Source organism: Solanum verrucosum, unplaced genomic scaffold (assembly GCF_900185275.1).
Source record: "Solanum verrucosum unplaced genomic scaffold, falcon-dt-bn FXZP01000117.1, whole genome shotgun sequence".
Lineage (NCBI taxonomy): Eukaryota > Viridiplantae > Streptophyta > Magnoliopsida > Solanales > Solanaceae > Solanum > Solanum verrucosum.
This window is the reverse complement of record NW_026020014.1, coordinates 1,217,657-1,237,237: the sequence shown is the minus strand read 5'-3', so window position 1 is coordinate 1,237,237 and position 19,581 is coordinate 1,217,657. Positions and strand designations below refer to the sequence as shown.

The following is a 19,581-nucleotide window of genomic DNA, read 5'->3' as shown; positions in this document are numbered from 1 at the left end:
AGGTAAAAGTAGAAGCAAGTCAAGATTCAGGAATCCAAATATTATATGCCATCATTGTGGAAAGAAAGGACATATTAGAAGATTTTGCAAACAATTGAAGCAAGATCTTAAAGAAGGGAAGAAAGAAGAAAATAATGGAAACAATGTTGTTGCTGTTGTTCTAGATGACCTTCTTTTTGCTTGTGATAAAGACGTCATCAATTTTGTATCTCAAGATACAAGTTGGATAGTAGATTCTGGAGCTACATCACATGTCACACCGAGAAAAGACTTCTTTTCATCTTATACTTCTGTTAACTCTGAGGTGTTAAAGATGGGTAATGCTGGTGAGGTTAAGGTGTTTGGAATTGGCACTATTTGTTTGAAAACCAATACTGGTTCAACGTTAGTCCTTCAGAATGTCAAGCATGCTCCAGACATTCCCCTGAATTTGATCTCTGTAGGACAACACGTGACACCACTCTTCCCACACCACTAATAGAATTATTATAGTTCCAAGTCCAAAAATAATATATTGAGATTTTGGAACAATTATATTATATATATCAAAATGCTACCTTCCAAATCATCAAGATCTTTTTACTGCTTCATTCTTAATCAAAAAATTCGAGTTTTAGTTCCCTCTAGTTATGAAGTTGCCTTTATTAGGGAGTGCATTATCTCCAATGTGAGACTTTCCAACACAAATCTAAATTTAGTCGGGCTTCAATATGAATATTGCACATTAATTGGGAAACAAATAATTCTTTATTTTATTTTGAAGTTCCAATTCAAATAAAGTGCCAAAAGTAAACACAATTAGGTATTGAATAACTAATGAAAAGAAAAAAAACGTAATATCGAAGTAATTGTAATGTGGAGGACAAGCTGGTGAGTGGGACTTGCTTCTAGCTAGGGCCATCTACCTTAATGTTTGAGTTGAAATTAGGGTTTAATCATGATTCATAAACTAATCTACTCAATCAATTACCCCTTCTGTTTTATTTTATGCATCTTGATGAGACTCAAATTTTTAAAATATAAAAAATAATTAAATTTTATTTCATTAAACTTAAGATATATAGTATAACATATTAAGAATACCTTTTAAATCTTGTGAATAAAAGAATGTTAGCCTTAATTCGATCAGATTTGACACAATAAATCAAAAATCAGTCTGGTTCAAATCAATTTCCCTCCCCAAAACTCCTTTAAAGCCCGATTCTCTAATCGGGACCAGTATAACTCAAAAAAATGGCCCAGCCCGGCCCGACCTCTAGACACATATTTCTAGGACCATCCGTTTTTGGCTTAATTTTTTACTGTACGATGAGGCATGTAACATGACTTTTTATTGGTACATAGGTTTCCAGTAGATCAATGACCACTCATGTGTGACCATTGTAATTTAATTATCTGTTTTCAAGCCACTCTTGCCAAACATTTTTGATATTTCAATTTCATTAGAAAGCCAATGTACATAATGATAGAAATTTAAAAAAAAAAACTCTAGACTTTCATTTTAATCTCTAGAGAATATGGGAAACTTAAATTACAATGGGTAATAATGAGATAGTAATAATCATGTGTTTATTATTGCTTACTCTTTCCTTCAACAAATTTAATAAGATGGACATGACTTATAATTGGATCAAATATTGGAGACAATGGGTGGTTACTTTTAGGTAGTATATAATATCTAGAGGTGATTCTAACTCTCGAGGTGAAGACTGTGTAAACCATACAATGAAAAACTCATCATCTCATTCATCAAGGTTATACAAGAGTTCAACATTATGTAAATAAAATTTAAATGGAATTGACTCTGATAGTGTAATGAGAATACGAATTTTGAATTTAAATTTTCGTGAATTTAGGAAATAGCAAAGGAAGACAACCTTAGTAATGAATTTGGAAGACATGTCCAAATGGGAGTAATCCAATTGGGTTAGCTAGCTAGAAACAACTGGAATACTGTACTAACATTAGTTGCTAAACAATTATGAAGCTGTTGCACATGCTTTTTTCACATCAACAATTCAATCTTGTTAAGTCCCCACCCTCCAACTCCCAACTAGAAAAAAAAAGAAAAGATTTCTGGTAACTTATCGATATTATAGATTACGATCTAAAAATTATTCTTCAATAAGCTAAAAATCTCATAAGAAAATATTAGATAACAATAATTTTTTTTGTAATGTAATACTTTATCAGACTCAAAACTCTATATTTACATAATTTTAAAAAAATCTAAATGATGGACTTAAAAGGGAATTTGCGTAAATTGGCAATAATTCATCTCCATTTTTTAATTAATAATCTCATAAAAGAAATAGCGACACACTATCTTACGGTGGGCCAGCAATTATGTGATAAGAGAATAAAAGTCCAAGCCAAAATTATAAAGTAAAGAATCTAATCCACAGCACTTTTTCCTTTAATGTTGTTGCGTTGCCTTTGAATATATACTTATATTCTTATAACAAATAATTAAAATTTCATTTTGAACATGTCATTCAGTAATAAGTAAGATTTACATATATGATTGAATATTTTTATCATTAATCGATAGATTAAAGAGTGGAATGTAAAAAAGAAAGGAAAAATTCTATAAGGTAAACATGTGGATCCTATGAAATGCACTTTTTAACTCCACCATAAAAAAAATCATTATCATTACTATTATATATTTCTCTTATTAGAATATATAACAAATTATATATGATGCATAAAGTTCCCCAAGTATCTTTCCCTTCAAGGATAATGACAATGACATATTATATAAGTTTTACTCTCTCCGTCTTATTTTATGAGATATAATTTAATTGAATTTAGAAATTTATACGATTATAAGTTATTTTATTAAAAAATAATATTTTTTTTAAATAATAAATTATTCTAAAATATCGATAGGTATATCTTTCATTTCTACTTTTGTATCCCTCCCCACTAACACATGCACCACACAACATACCAACAGATAAAAACAAAATAAATGAAGAAAATATGAAGTTTATAGAAGATTTTTGTTGTGTTCTTGAATGGAGGTTATTGATGGGTCAATTCACAAAGTAAATATAGTAGTTAAAGGTGATTCAACATTGGTTCCATGTGCATATGCCATTATATAATTTCATCACTTATATTATTCTTGATTCATTTTCGCATTAAATGACAGAGAAAAGTTGAAGTCTGAAGAGTTCATTTGAATTTCTTTTTATTCAAAAATACAACGTCAGTTACATTTTTCACTCCTCACCTAATATCTTTTCTTTTTTGGGTTTCAAGACAAGCATAATTCCTTGAACCTAGCTAGATAACTTAATTATGAATTATAGTCTATTATTGGAGTTGCCTAACTATAATGTACTTTTATATAATCATTTTTAGTGTCCAAATTAACTTATCTAATTGTTCATTAATGGCATGAACTCAAAAGCAAGATGAGAATGCCAATTAAGCAATAGATAGTGGGGCCATAGTAAATAAACCGAGATGAGGATGACAAATCAGCCACACACGTAGGACCAAAAGTACAACAACGACAGCCACCATTTTTTTAAATATTTTTTTTATGATTATTATCATATACACTTGTATTTTTACCATAAATTAAACAATTTTGATAATAAAGCAACTTCAAATTCTAATAAATCTAAATGAATTTGCTAAGCACAAAATATTTCTTTTAAATACTTATTTGAAAAGTTACTTTGTCAAAATTGATTTGATAAGCATTTTTATAATCTTGATTAGACAAGTTCTAGCCTCTAAGTAATATAGAGCTTAGCGATCCACAAATTGATTTTTCTATCTTGAATTCTTGATTTTGTTAAGGTTTTCTTTTGATTTTTTTAATCATATTTGAGTTTTACTAAACACAATAGCATTACTTGTTTAGAATATGAAAGTCTTGATCAAATCATATCAAATAATATGTTTTTAAGTATAGTTTTACGATTTACAATTATTAGTTTTCGGATGACGCTCTATTGATTTCGATCCCAACTGATTTTTGGTGCCATCGAAGATTCTTGTTCTTGCATGTTCATCCATTAATTTTCTTAAAAAATAAAAGTTCAAGATTTTCTATTTTAATTTAAAGAAAAAATGTTGGATGGGAAAATGGCCACGTAAATTTCAGAGAATAACTTGTTAGTTTCTTCATCTCATCATATAGTAATGGGCCTTGCTTCTTTTGGTACATATATTTACCTCTAAAATCTCATATTTCTTTAATGTATTTGAGCCAGTATTTAATGTATCCGAGCTATATATTATGTATCTGAGCTAGTTTTTAATGTATTCGAGCTATATATTATGTATCCGATTTATGTTATAATGTATCCGAGATACTCTTTAATGTATCCGAGCTACATATTATGTATCCGATTTATGTTACTTTTTAAGGAATTAATGTAATTACAAACTAACGAGGGATAGATTGTAATTTCATATTAAAACTATGAACTTATCCCATTACAACAGTAGCCATTCGGAGAAAAATGTGTGGGTCATATTTTAAACCATTAATGAAGTTGCCTAAACAACAAGCTAGTAGTGATCATCTTTGCAATGTCCTCTTATTTTTTTTTAAAAAAGTGGGCCTATTATATCTTTCAAATTTTTATAGTTTAATCGATAAACAATAAGTCATAATTCAACCTATTTAACACAAGAAACAATAATTCATTAGAATAATGTCAGGTTCACAGATCGACGTAACTGGTTCAAATCATACTTAGACCATTTTTTCTATTTGTTTGTGAGTTGTTAGTTGCAAGTAGGAAGGACAAATATGTGGGTATTGGTAATATTTAAGATTGGATAAAAGAAATGGGTATTGGTAATATTTAATTCATAAAAACAACAAGCAAACAAATGGGTATTGGTAATATTTAATTCATTTAAAAGGGAAAATTATATAAAATAACAAATTATTAATTCAAATTAAATGTTATAACCACAGTTTGATTTAATTGTAACCCGTAGCAAACTGTTGTCATTCGCCTCTCTCCCTGAAATTCTCGCTCGTCACTCTCGTTTTCTCGCTAGCAGTCTCTCCCTCGCCTCTCTCACTTTTATACAAACACAAATGTATAAAATGCATTTGTGTTTGTATAAAGTGAGAGAAAAAAAAACTATATATATACATCTTTTCGTTCGTCTCTCTCCCCAGAGAATCTCGCTCGCCACTCTCACTCGCCTCTCTCACTTTATACAAACACTAATGTATAAATTGTGTTTTCTTTAGTCTTTCTCTCCTTCTCGCTTTATACAAACACAGATTATACAGTTGATTCTTTTGTATATGTATAATGAAATATACATATTAATAGTCATAGCAAACATAAGGTTTATTATGGAGGGCAATTATACAAACTATAGCTATAACATACAAATATAATTTTTATATTTGCTAAACCTAAAATTTACTCTTTTTAAAATGGTGAGTTATCCAACCATTTTTGTCAATTCTAGTCGCAAATCACGACTTAATTTTGTCATCAATAATAATAAGAGAGTTAGTTAAGAAGACATAACTCATAGCATAAAGTGTACAAATATTTTATTATAAAGTATGTTTTAATATTCAATTTTTTTATGGGTAAATTAAAGAAACCACATACTTTTAAGGTAAAATTACAATCTATCCCTTAAAAATTTATAATTACAGAAATCCCTCAAACAGATACAATAATATAAGCACTGATACATTAATCTGATGCGCGAGATACATTAATCGTTAAGTAAGATATATTACATTTTATACATGATACACTAATTTGATGTATATTTTATACATAATACACTAATCTGATGCGCGAAATACACTAATCTGATGTACATTTTATACATGATACACTAATCTGATACGCGAGATACACTAATCTGATGCACGAAAATGAAGAATTTTTTGGAGATTTGTAAAACTTATAGGAGATAATGATGATAAGTAAACTAAAATGTGGGATTTCTGTAATTTTTGCTTTTTTTTTTGGAAGATTGAGGTGTGTCATTATTACGTAGACCAGAAAATAAACAAATAACTCATAATATCTGTCGTGCCAAAAAGAAGAGCACATTATCTTTAAAAATAAAATACATATTTTGTAAGGTGGGGGAAAAGATATATTAGTGTACTACTTTTTTCAAGCATAAATATTGTTGTTGTCTTTATATTGCAACCTGCGATTTAATTCCTTTTTAAATATAATACATTATTTCAGAATCCAACTCCAAAAAGAAAAGCATACAATAAATAATTATATTAAAATTTACAAAAGAGAATTAAAAGTTAGAGCAATATATATATATATATATATATATTCTAGGCTTTATTTGGAAATTGAAGAATTGGGCACGATAGCTAGCTCAAACCAATATTATTTAATATTTTTCTACTTACCGAACCTATCATTTTAGTCTTTTATAGAGTAAGCATAAACAACATAATAGTCATTAAAACTACTTCCAATCATAATGTTACGAGTTTAAATAATTTATGATGTAATATTGACTCTCTTATTGAAACTTAATTTACAGTTGATTTTAACGATAGTGTTATATAATACTATTGTTATTGATACCTCATCTTCCAATAACGTATTTCAATATGTCACTTTCAATTCATATTTTAAGAAAGTTTTAACATGTGTTTTCATTCATATATTAGATAATTAAGTTAATCATATAAAAATATGTTATTTCCTCTATTATACACTTCAACTTTAAAACATTTCACGTTCACACAAGGTTCGTAAAAGAGCTACACCCTCAGGGGTGAAATAGATAGTCTATAATAATGTAAACACTAGTAGAGATAATTTTACCGTTGATACAAAATAAGAAGAAAAAATAAAAAAAATAAAAAATAATAATATATATATAATGCAAATGGTTACGTGATGTGTGCCACTAAGATTTATATTCTTGAATAATTTTGAGAGTTAAACTTACATATGTGTCTTTTGCGTAATTACACTGTGCAGAATAGCGCAACCGACAATTTTAAATGTTCTATTAAATACCTAATCACTTGACATATATAATGTTCCAATAAACCAATGTTAATCTAATTAGTGGTCCGGGTTTGATTTAATTTATAGTATAATTTATCTAAATCACGTAGTGTTAAGAGCTAATTACATTATTTTTCTATTCTTTTTCAAATTACAAAAATTGCTTAAAATTTATGGATTTCGGATACATTATTAGACTTTCGGATACATCACTGTATTTTCAGATACATCACTAGACATCCCAATACATAGGTGAGGGATGTATCAAAGAGGGGAGGGATGTATGAGAGAACGGATAGGACATCCGGATACATCAACAAACATCCGGATACAGAAGTGATGAATGTATCAGAGAGGGGTAAATGTATCCGTGAGGGGATGTATCAATGAGAGGAGAGTGATACATCTGAGAGGGATTTTTGAATTTTTTTTAAATGGCAGGGAATTAATCCCAAATTTATCTAACTCCACATTGAATTACATATTATGTCTGGTTCGATGAAATAGGGATTTGTTCTATCAGCTTTTAATTCTGATAAATTCGGTTTATATCCAGTAATAATTAAGAAAACACCTTTTTTTTAAAATATTTTTAAAAAACACTCTTTTCTAAGAAAGTTGATCTTCTGTATGATTGTTTTTTTCTAATTAAATTATAACTAAACGTAGGAGATCTTTCCTTTATCAATCCTGATAACTATTTGAGAAAAGTAAAAAAACATCTAATTTGAGACTCGTACCAACAAGGTGAAAGTTTAGATAATCAACTAATTTAGAGAAAGAAAAAGACGATGGAGTAAAAGGCCAAACCAAATTTACCCAATAGCTTGAACTTACTATAGATGGGTCAGGCCTTGCCATGATATTACTGGCCCACTTCCTCTTGGGCCCATGGGCCTCTCTATTTTGAGCATAGATCCGAGGAGAAATTGTGTGGGTCACGTTAAAAGGGTCAAGTTGCATACCAAAAATAGTGACTACTATTTCTATGTAAGAAAATAAATATAATACCAAAAATGTATGTATTAAATGGGATATTTCTAAGAAAAAGATAAATAAATATTAAATATATTTTATTTTTTAAAAAAGAATATAAACTTTTTGGGAAGTAAGATTAGAAAATAGAATGGGATTTGTATGAAGTGAATATATGAATAATTGAAAAAGTTGGAAAATAAGAATAAAGTTGGGAGATAATTGCTATCTCTTATCTTGCAAGCTGGTTATAGACTTATAGCTACGTGTGAATTTTAATTTTTTTTATATATATATATCACAATTTTTGACGAGGATCTTATCCAAAGCCAAGATTTTGTCGGGCATCCTCCCTCTACAATAATTTTGTTAAATTGATCAAATATCGAAAATATTTAAGCTAGTTGGGAAAGGAAATGATGGAAATGAAAATTGAAGCCACAACAAAATTATTTTAGATTGTCAATCATTGTGACTTATAATACTTTTTATATAGTTTACAAATATTAAATTTCATTTTCAAAAATTTGAAGATTTCACGCGCAAATTTTTTGTCAAACTTAAACTGTTTGACTCACGAAAAATAAAAGTGTCACATAAATTGAAACAGAGCCCGGGGAGTAAAAGAAAAACAGAATGTAAATGAAATAAATGGAGTGGTTATTAATTTGGGAGTGCTAATTATGACATACCGTAATTGTTGTCTAAGGGATGAATGTAGCTTTCACTATAAGGAAAGTGACCCTTAATAAATAAAATCACAAAAGGAGATTTTAATTTTTATATTTTCCATCAATGAAATACCTTGAATCTTGATGGATTGATGTGAAGGTAATTATTGATCTAATGTCCTATCATGCTCTAATTTTCTTAATAGAGTATTTAAAAAGGTCTATGAGAGTATTATATAAAAGCAAGAGTCAATATTTTGATTTTTAAGTTTCATATCTAAACTATCATATGTGTAAATTTTCTACATGAACTATGAAACACACTTTAACTATCCGGTGGTCATTACTATACGTTCAAATCTATAGTTGAATAACAATAATAATAATAATAATAATAATATATTTAATATAATTTTATAAATGAATTTAAAAGATTCCTATTTTTTGAGGTACATAAACTGTTTCTGATCAATAATTCTCAAATTAAATTGCCTTGGCCAGTCACATCATTACCAAAAACTAATGCGAATATTTACTGTTTAGGATAAGCAACTGACCATATTATATACATTCATCTAATTAATAAGATGCAAATGATGATGTCTAATAATATTTAAAAGCAGACGCTTCATGTTAAAGCATAAAATTTATTTTAATGACTTAATTAATCTGTTAGTGTTACCCTAATTAATGTCCATGACAATATAGTAAGATCTAATTAACTTTGAGGATCAAAGTAGGGTCATGCAGAATATCATTACACTTGCGACTCTTTTGTAGCAATAAGTTTGGAGTGTGGACTTTGTTTAAATACTACTACTCTGCAATAATATATTCAGTGAAATTCATAAAGTAAAATTTCGTTTAATTATGTTATATGTATTTTTAATTTGCTTTAAAATAGATATATATCGAAGATAATATGTATAATACACATCCATTATATATGTAAATTTAATGTAAATAATGTTGTGTAGAGTGTTGAAAAAATAGTGCACATGCATGTCCAAATTCACCAATTAATGATGGGGTGAGGAGGAATATAATAAAATGATTGGTTAAAATAATTGGACCAAAACTCATGTTGTAGTAGGCATTGGGTCTATGCTGCCTGTTTTAACCACTTATAAAGGGGTCCATGAAATGAAAATAGACTCATCAAACTCTAATTGTTTCCGCTGTGTTCGAGACTTTCAATAATCGACTTAATTTCTTATAGGGTTATTAAATTAATTATTATTATCTCATAAAATTATCTAAATTCATGATTTTAATTTTATTTAACAAAAAAACATGACCTTATAAAATTATTAATCGAGTGATCATGTAAGAACCCAATTTTTCAAAAACCAACTACCTTTTGGATATATGGTGATCATGAAGTATGAAATTAGGGGTGTGGAGCAATTTTTCTTCAATCAGACTTATGAGATATTATCCGTCTGCTGGGACCCTACCATTCTATTTTCAATTTTTATTTTTCACACGTCTTTTTGTAATTATCGTTCCAATTTACGTATATCTCAATTATTTTATTAGATATTTGTTATGTTCTAATCATTAGCATAAATATCAAGTAATTTTATCCATCAAAACTTAGATAGATGAAAAAATCACCTAATATTTTGTCTTTGCAAAAATTTGAACTCTAATCTCCCCATAATTTTCACTTACTTCATTGACCAGTAAGTTACAATTTACACTCCTAATTGCAAGATTGAAATTTGTACTTCATATTATCGATCCCAAATTTGAATAAAAAAGATGAGTCGTGGGAGTCTAACAACTAGCGTAAAACCAAAAGGTTTAATGTCCTAAAATCAAAATTAAAAGATAAACTAGGAACCAAATCTTTTTAAACATTTTGTTCTTATTCTTCTTTATGAATCTTCAATGTTAGTACTGTTGATGGCAGCCATGTATTACTTGTTCAATCACCGTATTAAATAATTGGCAAACCCTCAATTGCTTTCTTCCATGATCCACTTGAAGAACTCATCAATTGAATATATTGGAATGGATAAAACTTATATCATCCTAGTCATACAAGAAAAGACCTTTGGGTTTTTTGCCTTGTTGGACTTCTCATCTCCATTAAGAGAAGCAACATAGATTAGATACATTGTTCTATATATGGACGGAACTAACAATAACAATAACTACGACTCAATTCTAAACAAGATAAGATAGCATTCGCTAATATATGAAGTTTACAGTATGTTACTCCATTTAGACACGTCTCAATCCAAATATTATTTAAAATAATATGCTATTTTAGAATCTAAGTAAGAAAAAATGTTGTCCTCCCAAATGAAAGTGTTATCCTAGTGTTAATGGATTGGGTTGCCACATACACTTGGGGTTCAAAAGTGTTTATCCATATCAAGATACCACAATCAAATGGGCCCAATTTAATCCATTTCAAAAAGTCGATTCCTTGTCATGGCATAAATTCTGTTGATTGAACCAAAAAAAGATGTTGACGAGAAATATTAATTTTTAATATATATTTGCCAATATTATACTCCACAGAATTCTTCAAGGATCTGTATGGATATTAAAAATGAGATAAACACTTCTTTTTGGGAAAGAAGGAATGCTTTTCGACAAATATTTCCACGTCCATCCCTGTCCGATCATTGTCAACTTTGGCATCTCCATTTCATGTTTGGTCACTTAAAAGACTATATTTATCTACTACTTACATTTTTATATGTTGAGTAATGTTAACATTCTGCCTATAGCAAGGCCCAAGAAAGGCTGGGTGACTTGGATTGGAGTCATGATTGAACATGACGCTTGCTTGATGAACTTAGTTAAGAAATAAAGTTGCGCATTTGCTATCAGCTATAGCTTTTGACATGATAATAAACGCTTGATCCTAATATTATAGTTCAGTGATTGGCTATTTGAACTTCCAATTTGTTGGTCAGGATTCGATTTCCTAGTAATTCCTCTCCTTACTCACAATTTATGTCATTTGTCTGCACTTTCCTCCTCCTTGACCTTTGGCTTTTCATTTTCACCTAGTAAGTGAACAAGTCAGGGAAAAAAAAAACTCAATCTAACAGTAATGCTGCTTAATAATGCAACTCTACCAGGTTGAAGCTCAAATTTTTCATTATATCACTTCTGCTACACGTTCCCCAGTTGAAAATAATGCGCCAAAAAATAAAATAAAACAATAATAATCACTGAGGCAACAACGAATTTCAAATTCAGGTATTGAGCTGACTGGAAACTCAGTTTTAAGTGTTTGGCACAGGCATATATCCCCCAAGAAAATGGCCTTCTTCCTCACGTTTTGTCAAACAAATTAAGTCAACACTGTAACTTAGTGGACTGCAAATTAATGCTAGAACTCTCTTGTCATTAAGCAAGAAAAGACTTGTTTATGCGTCATTTCCTTTACATATATCATAGCCACACCACATTGTAAAAAATGCAACAAAGTTTCAGTGCACTAACTTGCACAGAGATACTGTTCACTATCGGGGTCTTGATCAATAAAGTATATCACAAGTTCATTACAGGCATTGCAATTTCATTTGATGAGTATCACATTGAGTATAGAGATCAGATGATATATTGCTAATGTTAAGACTACAGAGAGACAATTTTCTACTAAGAATTTGAGACCAAGGCAAAAGTTCACAAAACCTGTACAAAAGTAGGCTTGTGGTAAGCAAAATAAGTACTATCTCTATAGGGGACAGACAAAGAACCTGAGTAGCCACATCGCCGTGCATCATGTTCTTGTTGTTCTCCCTGTATGTCAGGAAGATGACAGAAAAAAAGGAGAAAAACTGAAAATCAATTTATAATATTCTCCAGCCATGACTGTTAAGATGGAATGGTGTAGGTTCATATCTCCAGCCGCTTTCATGGCCTATCAACAAAGGGAAGTAGAAGAAACTAATGGACAGATAAGAAATGGCAGGAGAGGAAATGCAGATGGTGAAAAATAGAAAGCCTCAAATTATTCTTTCCACAATTCAAGCTTAACGCATATTACATGACAAATGGACCTGATATAAACATAGTTGCTTATAAACGTGTCCATGTACACATTTACCCTCATAACTGACAACCGTGAATGAGTAATCTAAACACATACCTAAATCCATTTAGCTGATGATGCGTATAACTTTTGACAAGTACTCAAGTGGAGATCATATCTGTATTGTAAGTCTAAATGTTTCTCCATTTAAGAACTAATACGACTTCTTTTCTAAATGTTTCTCCATTTAAGAACAACTAATACGACTTCTTATTTTCTTTCTAAGCTTTGAAATACTAGAAGTCCACTCACATCCAAGATCTTGTGATATTTAAATGATAGAGCACATGAAGAGGTGATGGCAACCTTCCTCAAGTCTCCACAAACTTTGTTTTTTTTTGAGAAACTCATTTGTTTCAGCATGCTATAGGAAATGTTCGTCTTCTTTATCTACATATAGCTTCATGAACTTCATCTCTTCCTCCGGCATCACCTTGTTGTACCTATGACATGCAATATTTGTCAAATTAAAAAATATTAATATATTAAAAATAAACAAGATTATATCCCCCAGTCTAAACAACGGTTCCAGGCACGGAGCATGGATGATATTGAAAAGAAAATAGTGAGAACCAGTTTATCATGCACACATACCAATTACTAGGGCACTTTTACATCTTTCCTATATGGTGTATATACAAAATGGCAACACAATAGCCTGCACTAACCAATGGCAAAAAAAAAAGAAGTTCCACCATCTATCTGATAACAAAAATTCAGCTGTTGTAACCATCAGTGAATACAAAAAGAGAAGAAAAAAGCAACGAGCAAATAACATGAAAAGGCAGAATCTATGCCGTAACCCAGAAAAAAAAGAAGAGGAAGATAGCAAGGGCCTAGCGACTAGCGTTCAACATGAACAGGTAAATATAGTTTTTAACGACAAGTAGGCACATAAATTAGTCTTTCAATTTTGTGATAATCTTACTTAAAGGAAAAGGACATATCATATGCCCCTTGGAAATGGGTCACATATAAGATGAAAATACGAGTCAATTCCAGAAGTCATCCCATCCTCAATGTCATATAAAGAAAAAGTGTATTGGTCTTGGGGTGGGGGGGACCATCTTCAATGGAACAAAGCTTAAAATTTAGCTATGTACAACTTCTGTAGATAGCTTTAAGTTCTTCAACAAACAAACTATCATCGGAGAATATTTCACTAATTTATGTGTGAAGGAAAAAACAGAATGATGTGGGCAGAATAGTGACTCATGTCTTCCATTTTTCAACAAATTTTAAAATGTTCAATCCATTGGATTAAGAGTAGAAATTGCATGTATGACCTCAAAATTCCCGTTTTAGGTGCAAAATCTGTCACTTTCAGCAACTTTGGAATAACTCAAAATCAAGAATCCTGAACCTTGGAATGTAATATCATCAATGGCATAGGTAAATAACAATCTAGATTCAAGTGACTGGGATCTGCTTGGTTTTATCTTCAGCAGGCTCGTATCAGTTGACCCTGAGCCAGCTCGAGTATAAATAACTGCATGTGCTACAGAGAGAGAGAGAAATGAAGAATCCCTAGAGATTCATGACACAGTGATTTATACTACTCCCTCTGTCCCAAATTATGTGACTTACTTTCCTTTTTAGTCAATCCCAAAAAGAATGACACATTTCTATATTAAGTAACAATTTAACTATAAATGTCTATTTTACCCTTACTGAAATGATTTACAGCCACACAAATTTCTATCATTCATTTTGGACCACAAGTTTTAAAAGTCTTCCTTTCTTTCTTAAACTCCGTGCCGAGTCAAAGTACCTCACATAAAATGGGACGGACGGAGTACTAATTTTGGATAAAGACTCAGGATATAATGTCAAAGAATGGACATCCACTGAAACACCCATCCTTCCCCACTCTCTGCAGGGAAGAGAGGTTAAAAGGAAATTTGAGGACCAAAAAGAGCCAATATATTTTCTACATACAGGCAGAAAAGGAACAAAAGAAGGAGAATGAATAAGGAAAAGGACTTTCATTTAGGAGTATGTAAGTTAGTATTCACTGTAAATGGCCATAATTTTGAAACCAAAGGAGCAAATGTATCTCACTTCAGAACTGGTTTCCATGTGCTACGAATGAACTCAAGTAAGACAACAGAACTAGGCCTAAGATGTGGTGGATTTCATTGAAAAAAGATGTGATTTTAAAACTGTCTAAGAATTGTTTCAGCAGGAGAACCACTGTTGCAACTGTTAGTCACTTGCAGAAGTCAAACAGAAAAGCAGGGGGAAACTGGGGAAGAATTTATGCGGGAAATATTGATAGTGTTCTCTTAGCAGGGAAGCGGCAGTTAGGAAAAAAAAATCTTCATCTAACAAAATATACTTGGCAACCAGTAAATGCTTCTAGAATTATAAAGCCCAAGGTTCTACTCACACAACATGCACAAATTTACTGTAGCACACAAAATATTTTCAAAAGTTAAGGTGGTTGTCTACTTCAAGTCTGTATTCATTTTTGCCATTGGTATTCTTTTTAGTCACCAAGTAATTTTATTAATCCATGAGAGTATCTAAGTTAATTTTAAATGTTTCAATTTCATTTGAATAATATTAGGGAGAGTGCATATCAAAATTCTCAGGTCGAATCTGTTTTAGATTTTTACCCACTTTGCATCTTAACGCCTCGAGATTCTTAAAGTATGCTTTGAAAGAAAGAAAAAGAACCAAATAAAAGGCCAAAGTGACTACCGAAAGAATAGAGGACTTCTTTCTGAAGAAGAAGCTATAAACATAATACCAAAACCCAAATTCACCAACCCACAATGTGGAACCCATTTTGTCATGATAAAAACCATCTGAACCAAGTTTGTCACGGGATAATTATGGGCTCAACTCATAAACCCATTTTTGGATATCATTCAATCAGCCTGCATAAATATGGGTGGGCTAGACGGGTGATAGAGAAATGGGCTTAATTGCTAAAATTTTAGAGCCAAAGAAAGTAGAAACAGCTTACCATCTATTCTCTCCACAATTGGCAGGGAAGAGTCACCTATGTGGAAGCCCAACTTCAGCATGATTTCTTCAAGCCTTTGCACATTTGTAAGGTAGAGATAACCAACCTACAAGAGAAAAAACTACACAAAATTTAATTTTTAAGTGAAGAAAATCACATGTATACTGAAGATTGCACCTCCCAAAAACATTTCATCAGCTTCAGGCAATCAGCAGATGAAGAACAGATAAAGCAGTTAATTCAATATTCTTAACAGATGGTAGAAGAAACTGACAAGTGTTTCAAGTGAAGACGCTCTGTTGTAAACAGCCACACCAGCACGCTTTTTCGTCTTTGTTTTGCCTGAACCAACATTTTTTCCCCAACGAAGCACACCCCTTTTAACATGGAAAAACATATATGGTCAAAATCACATGGTAAAGAGGAGGTTTTGTTTTCTTTACTAGTAACACTTCTTTTGTGGTTTAGTGGGGTTAAATTAAACAATACATTTAAAGGATTGAGACATGTCAATTTAGATGCCTAACAGCCATCCCCCAAAAAATTCATCCATGAAATCAACAATTACGATTTAATGTAATGTAAGAGGCTATTGACCAATTGTTGAATTCCTATTAGGTTGAAAAAGAAAAAAGGAATGCTGAACTCGGCTGAGAATAGAAGCCATAAATTTGCCAAATATATTTATCATGTTCACCAATAAGATTAATTATTTTTTCAATTTGTCAAACGACTTATCTATGGCCATGCAACATTAATATAATTACCCTCCTTCAAGAGTTGGATTTTATTAGAAAAAACAGCATGAGTGATCCGGCTTCAACAAGCAAATTGTTCATGTAGCCCATGTTTTATCATCTGTTTGGCACTAGCTACTTTTCAAAACAGTTGTAAGCCATAAAATATTTGCCACAAGAAGCATATTTCAAAAGGGTAAGTGTCAACACAGGATGAAGGCTTGACTACAAGATAGGAATATATAAAGCATTAAAGTTAACTTCATGGATATTTATGTCTATTGAGTATAAGAAAAAGCTAACTTGGGCTTGTTTGAAGAAGGAGAAAGTTGCTCTCTTAGGGAACTTTGTTTTTAATGACAATGGTGCCTGACCAGCTTGCACTCTATTTCTTATATTATAAATCTGTCAGCACAACAAAACTTGAGATACCCGCAAATTTCTAAGATGAGGACTCATTCACATGTAAATCACAGATGAACATCCAAAAGGAAAGGAAACCAGCTCAAATGCAATATATCTACCTTTCCTCTTCGGACAATATATTGTCGTTCAAAAGTTTCTGCAACATAGCATCCTGCAATAAAGTATCATACATATTCAACCAAGTATCATCACACACAGTAAGACCTCAAAGGTCCATGTCCAAGGAAGTGTTTCAAAGGAAAAAAGTTTCCGGAAGTAGGGGTTTGGGGGGGGGGGGGGGGGGGGGAAGTGATATTCTTGAATTGTTCTGTCTTAATACCTTCTCAGATACCTATCAAGAAGAACAACTCCTCAAATAGAAACCTAGGTAATTGAGATAAAAGAGTTTTTTTTTTTGTTTTTTGATGAAAGATAAAAGGGGTCATCTTAAAACAAGTGTGCAGCAGAAAGAGTGAATTCTTAACATTTCAAAGCATGTATACCCAGTTGTCATGCAAGTAAATACAAAAGATTTCACATATTATGCAGTAAAATCATCCCTGATATCTTTTTCTATTTTAAAATCTCAAAGCATGTAACTAGCCGTGAAAGATTTCCATAATTGTGGAGGGAAAGGGAACCAAAACTTCAAGAGTTTTGATCCCCATATAAATCCATAAAGAGGATATAAAAGGATTATCAAGATGATCCTAAAACATATTTGTCTCTTATGGCAGACATCAATAAGTACTCTTAAAACAGATTTCTCCCTTGAGGGAGACATCATATAAGAAAATCATAGAAAGCATATATCAATAGAATGAATCTTCATCAGGTCTTAAAACTTGTAAGGTAGCCATACTTGTGCCTCGCAACGTACTACTGCCATGACTCGATCATTGTACTCTTCGATGCTCAATGGTGGGAACAAAAAATGTCTTCTTGCATATAGCTGCACATCGAAGGCTCAACAAAATTAGATATACATTTTCTAAGTTACATCCCTATTGACTCTTCAATTTTGATACTGTAACTTTTATACATAACTACTACAAGTAATTCAAGAAAATCTTATGTTCCCAATAGAAACCAATCATTCAAATTTCCAATAGAAGATACTGGAGTTGTACCCACCATTAATGCAAGTGACTCTAGGAACAGAAATGTAAATACCAATTTTGCTTATCTACTTCCTACGTAGAGGTAAAAAGTTGCCCTTAAAGATGTCACAATGCACTACAAAGAGAAAAGAAAACACGGGTATTTTCACATGCACATCTACTTCCTACACATGGTTGGAACTTGTCTTTATGAATGTCACAGAGAACGCGGAAAATCTACCCTAAGCAGCTTGTAGAGTTAAGAAGGTTACATGTTTGTCCTGGTCCAAGCTTGCCATCTTTTTAAAAGTAATATCTCCTATCGTATCAAGTTATCAGACACAGATATTACCGCAATAGTTGAAGTTTTATTACATCTAAACAATAGTATGCCCAAAAGCAAAACTAAATGTAACCTCTAAATGAGTTTAAATCGTTACTATACGAAAGTAATGAGGTTTTTTCCCCAACTAAGTGTTAGATGAGAGATTTTGCAAATTCCTAGTCTGAGATCCAGATATTGGATGCTACTATTCCACCTAAGTTTGCCATTTTGGAGGCTGTTCCTCATCAGGTAAAACATTTTCGAACTTCTCGCATGAGTGAGTGACACATATAGCTACTGGACCTCTCACCTAACAGTATGACTCAAACTTAATTCTCTCCTCTATATCAATCCAAAATAAAAATGGCATAAAAGAATTCTCACTGATGAGTATCACTTCAATAATATTCCAATAATACTCCAAATTTAGTACTCCTATGTTTTTCACACAAAAAAAAAATAATAAATTGACAATAATCTACAAGTATAAGAGTGAATCAGAACCTCAAAGATGCAATCTCCAATGTAAGCTAGCGAGGCTGCATTAAACACAGACCGAGGCTTCTCAACTTTGTGTGCTCTAGGTAGCCATACGTCGTACCCCATATATGTTCCATCGCGTTTCACTATTTACATGACAAAATATAACATCAACATGTATAAAATACAAAGCACAAAATCAAACTATGCACAAAAGAGAAAGCAATTAGTCGTTTAGTACCTTCCGTAGACTTAGGAATTTCACGTTTGAGAAGGTCCGACACTGAAATATTCGACCGGCTGGTAGAAGGGGACAAGGAGATAGTTGAAATGGCGGATAGAGAATCAGGGGTTTGGGTTTTTTTAGGAGTTGTACGGTGAGGAGTGTACGGAAGTCTTTGGGTTGTGTCAACTGAAGAAGCTTTTACAATTGGGGATATGGAGAACAAAGGAAGAAGAATCGCCATTGTTGAATTACAGTAATTCTTCAGCTACTCGCGGGACAACATATCTTCAAAGGATAAATTGTATTCCGCGGCATTTAGTCCGTTTAGTAACTGGAGTGTTTGTTAGGGTTAATTCTAACAACACCCCTAACTTGTTGCAATTGTAAAAAAAGGTCCCATAACTTCTTCAGGTTATAATTTGATCTACTTCTGTAATTATATATATTAAGGGATGGGGAGAAATCGATAACATGGCAATTCTTTCTTTCTTTTTTTGATAGATAAGATAAAACGTATGTCCGTCAACATTATACAAGATATCTTCAGTACTATCTATTTTCACAATTGTTAATACTATAAAAAGAAAAAAAATGATGTTCCATGGCTTGACATTGCTGCTGAATTTATGG

At 31.5% G+C, this 19,581-nt stretch overlaps 1 protein-coding gene across 1 annotated transcript; it reads right to left on the bottom strand.

Moving 5' to 3' along the window:
• Positions 1 to 12,596: 12,596 nt before the first annotated feature.
• LOC125820603 (uncharacterized) lies at positions 12,597 to 19,258 on the bottom strand. Its single transcript, XM_049500014.1, has 7 exons — positions 18,967 to 19,258; positions 18,750 to 18,871; positions 17,683 to 17,772; positions 16,940 to 16,992; positions 15,953 to 16,055; positions 15,679 to 15,784; positions 12,597 to 13,150 (listed from the first exon to the last, which is right to left on the bottom strand). The coding sequence occupies exons 1-7, from the start codon at positions 19,190 to 19,192 to the stop codon at positions 13,137 to 13,139; spliced, it is 714 nt and encodes a 237-aa protein (XP_049355971.1). The 5' UTR covers positions 19,193 to 19,258; the 3' UTR covers positions 12,597 to 13,136.
• Between the last annotated feature and the right edge of the window lie 323 nt (positions 19,259 to 19,581).

Coding starts and splice junctions, on each gene's coding strand:
- LOC125820603 (XM_049500014.1), bottom strand. CDS start 19,192: ATGGCGATTCTTCTTCCTTTGTTCTCCATATCCCCAATTGTAAAAGCT. Junction 17,773..18,749: donor TTGGAGATTGCATCTTTGAG/GTTCTGATTCAC, acceptor TTCGATGTGCAG/CTATATGCAAGAAGACATTT. Junction 16,056..16,939: donor ATATTGTCCGAAGAGGAAAG/GTAGATATATTG, acceptor CCATGTTAAAAG/GGGTGTGCTTCGTTGGGGAA.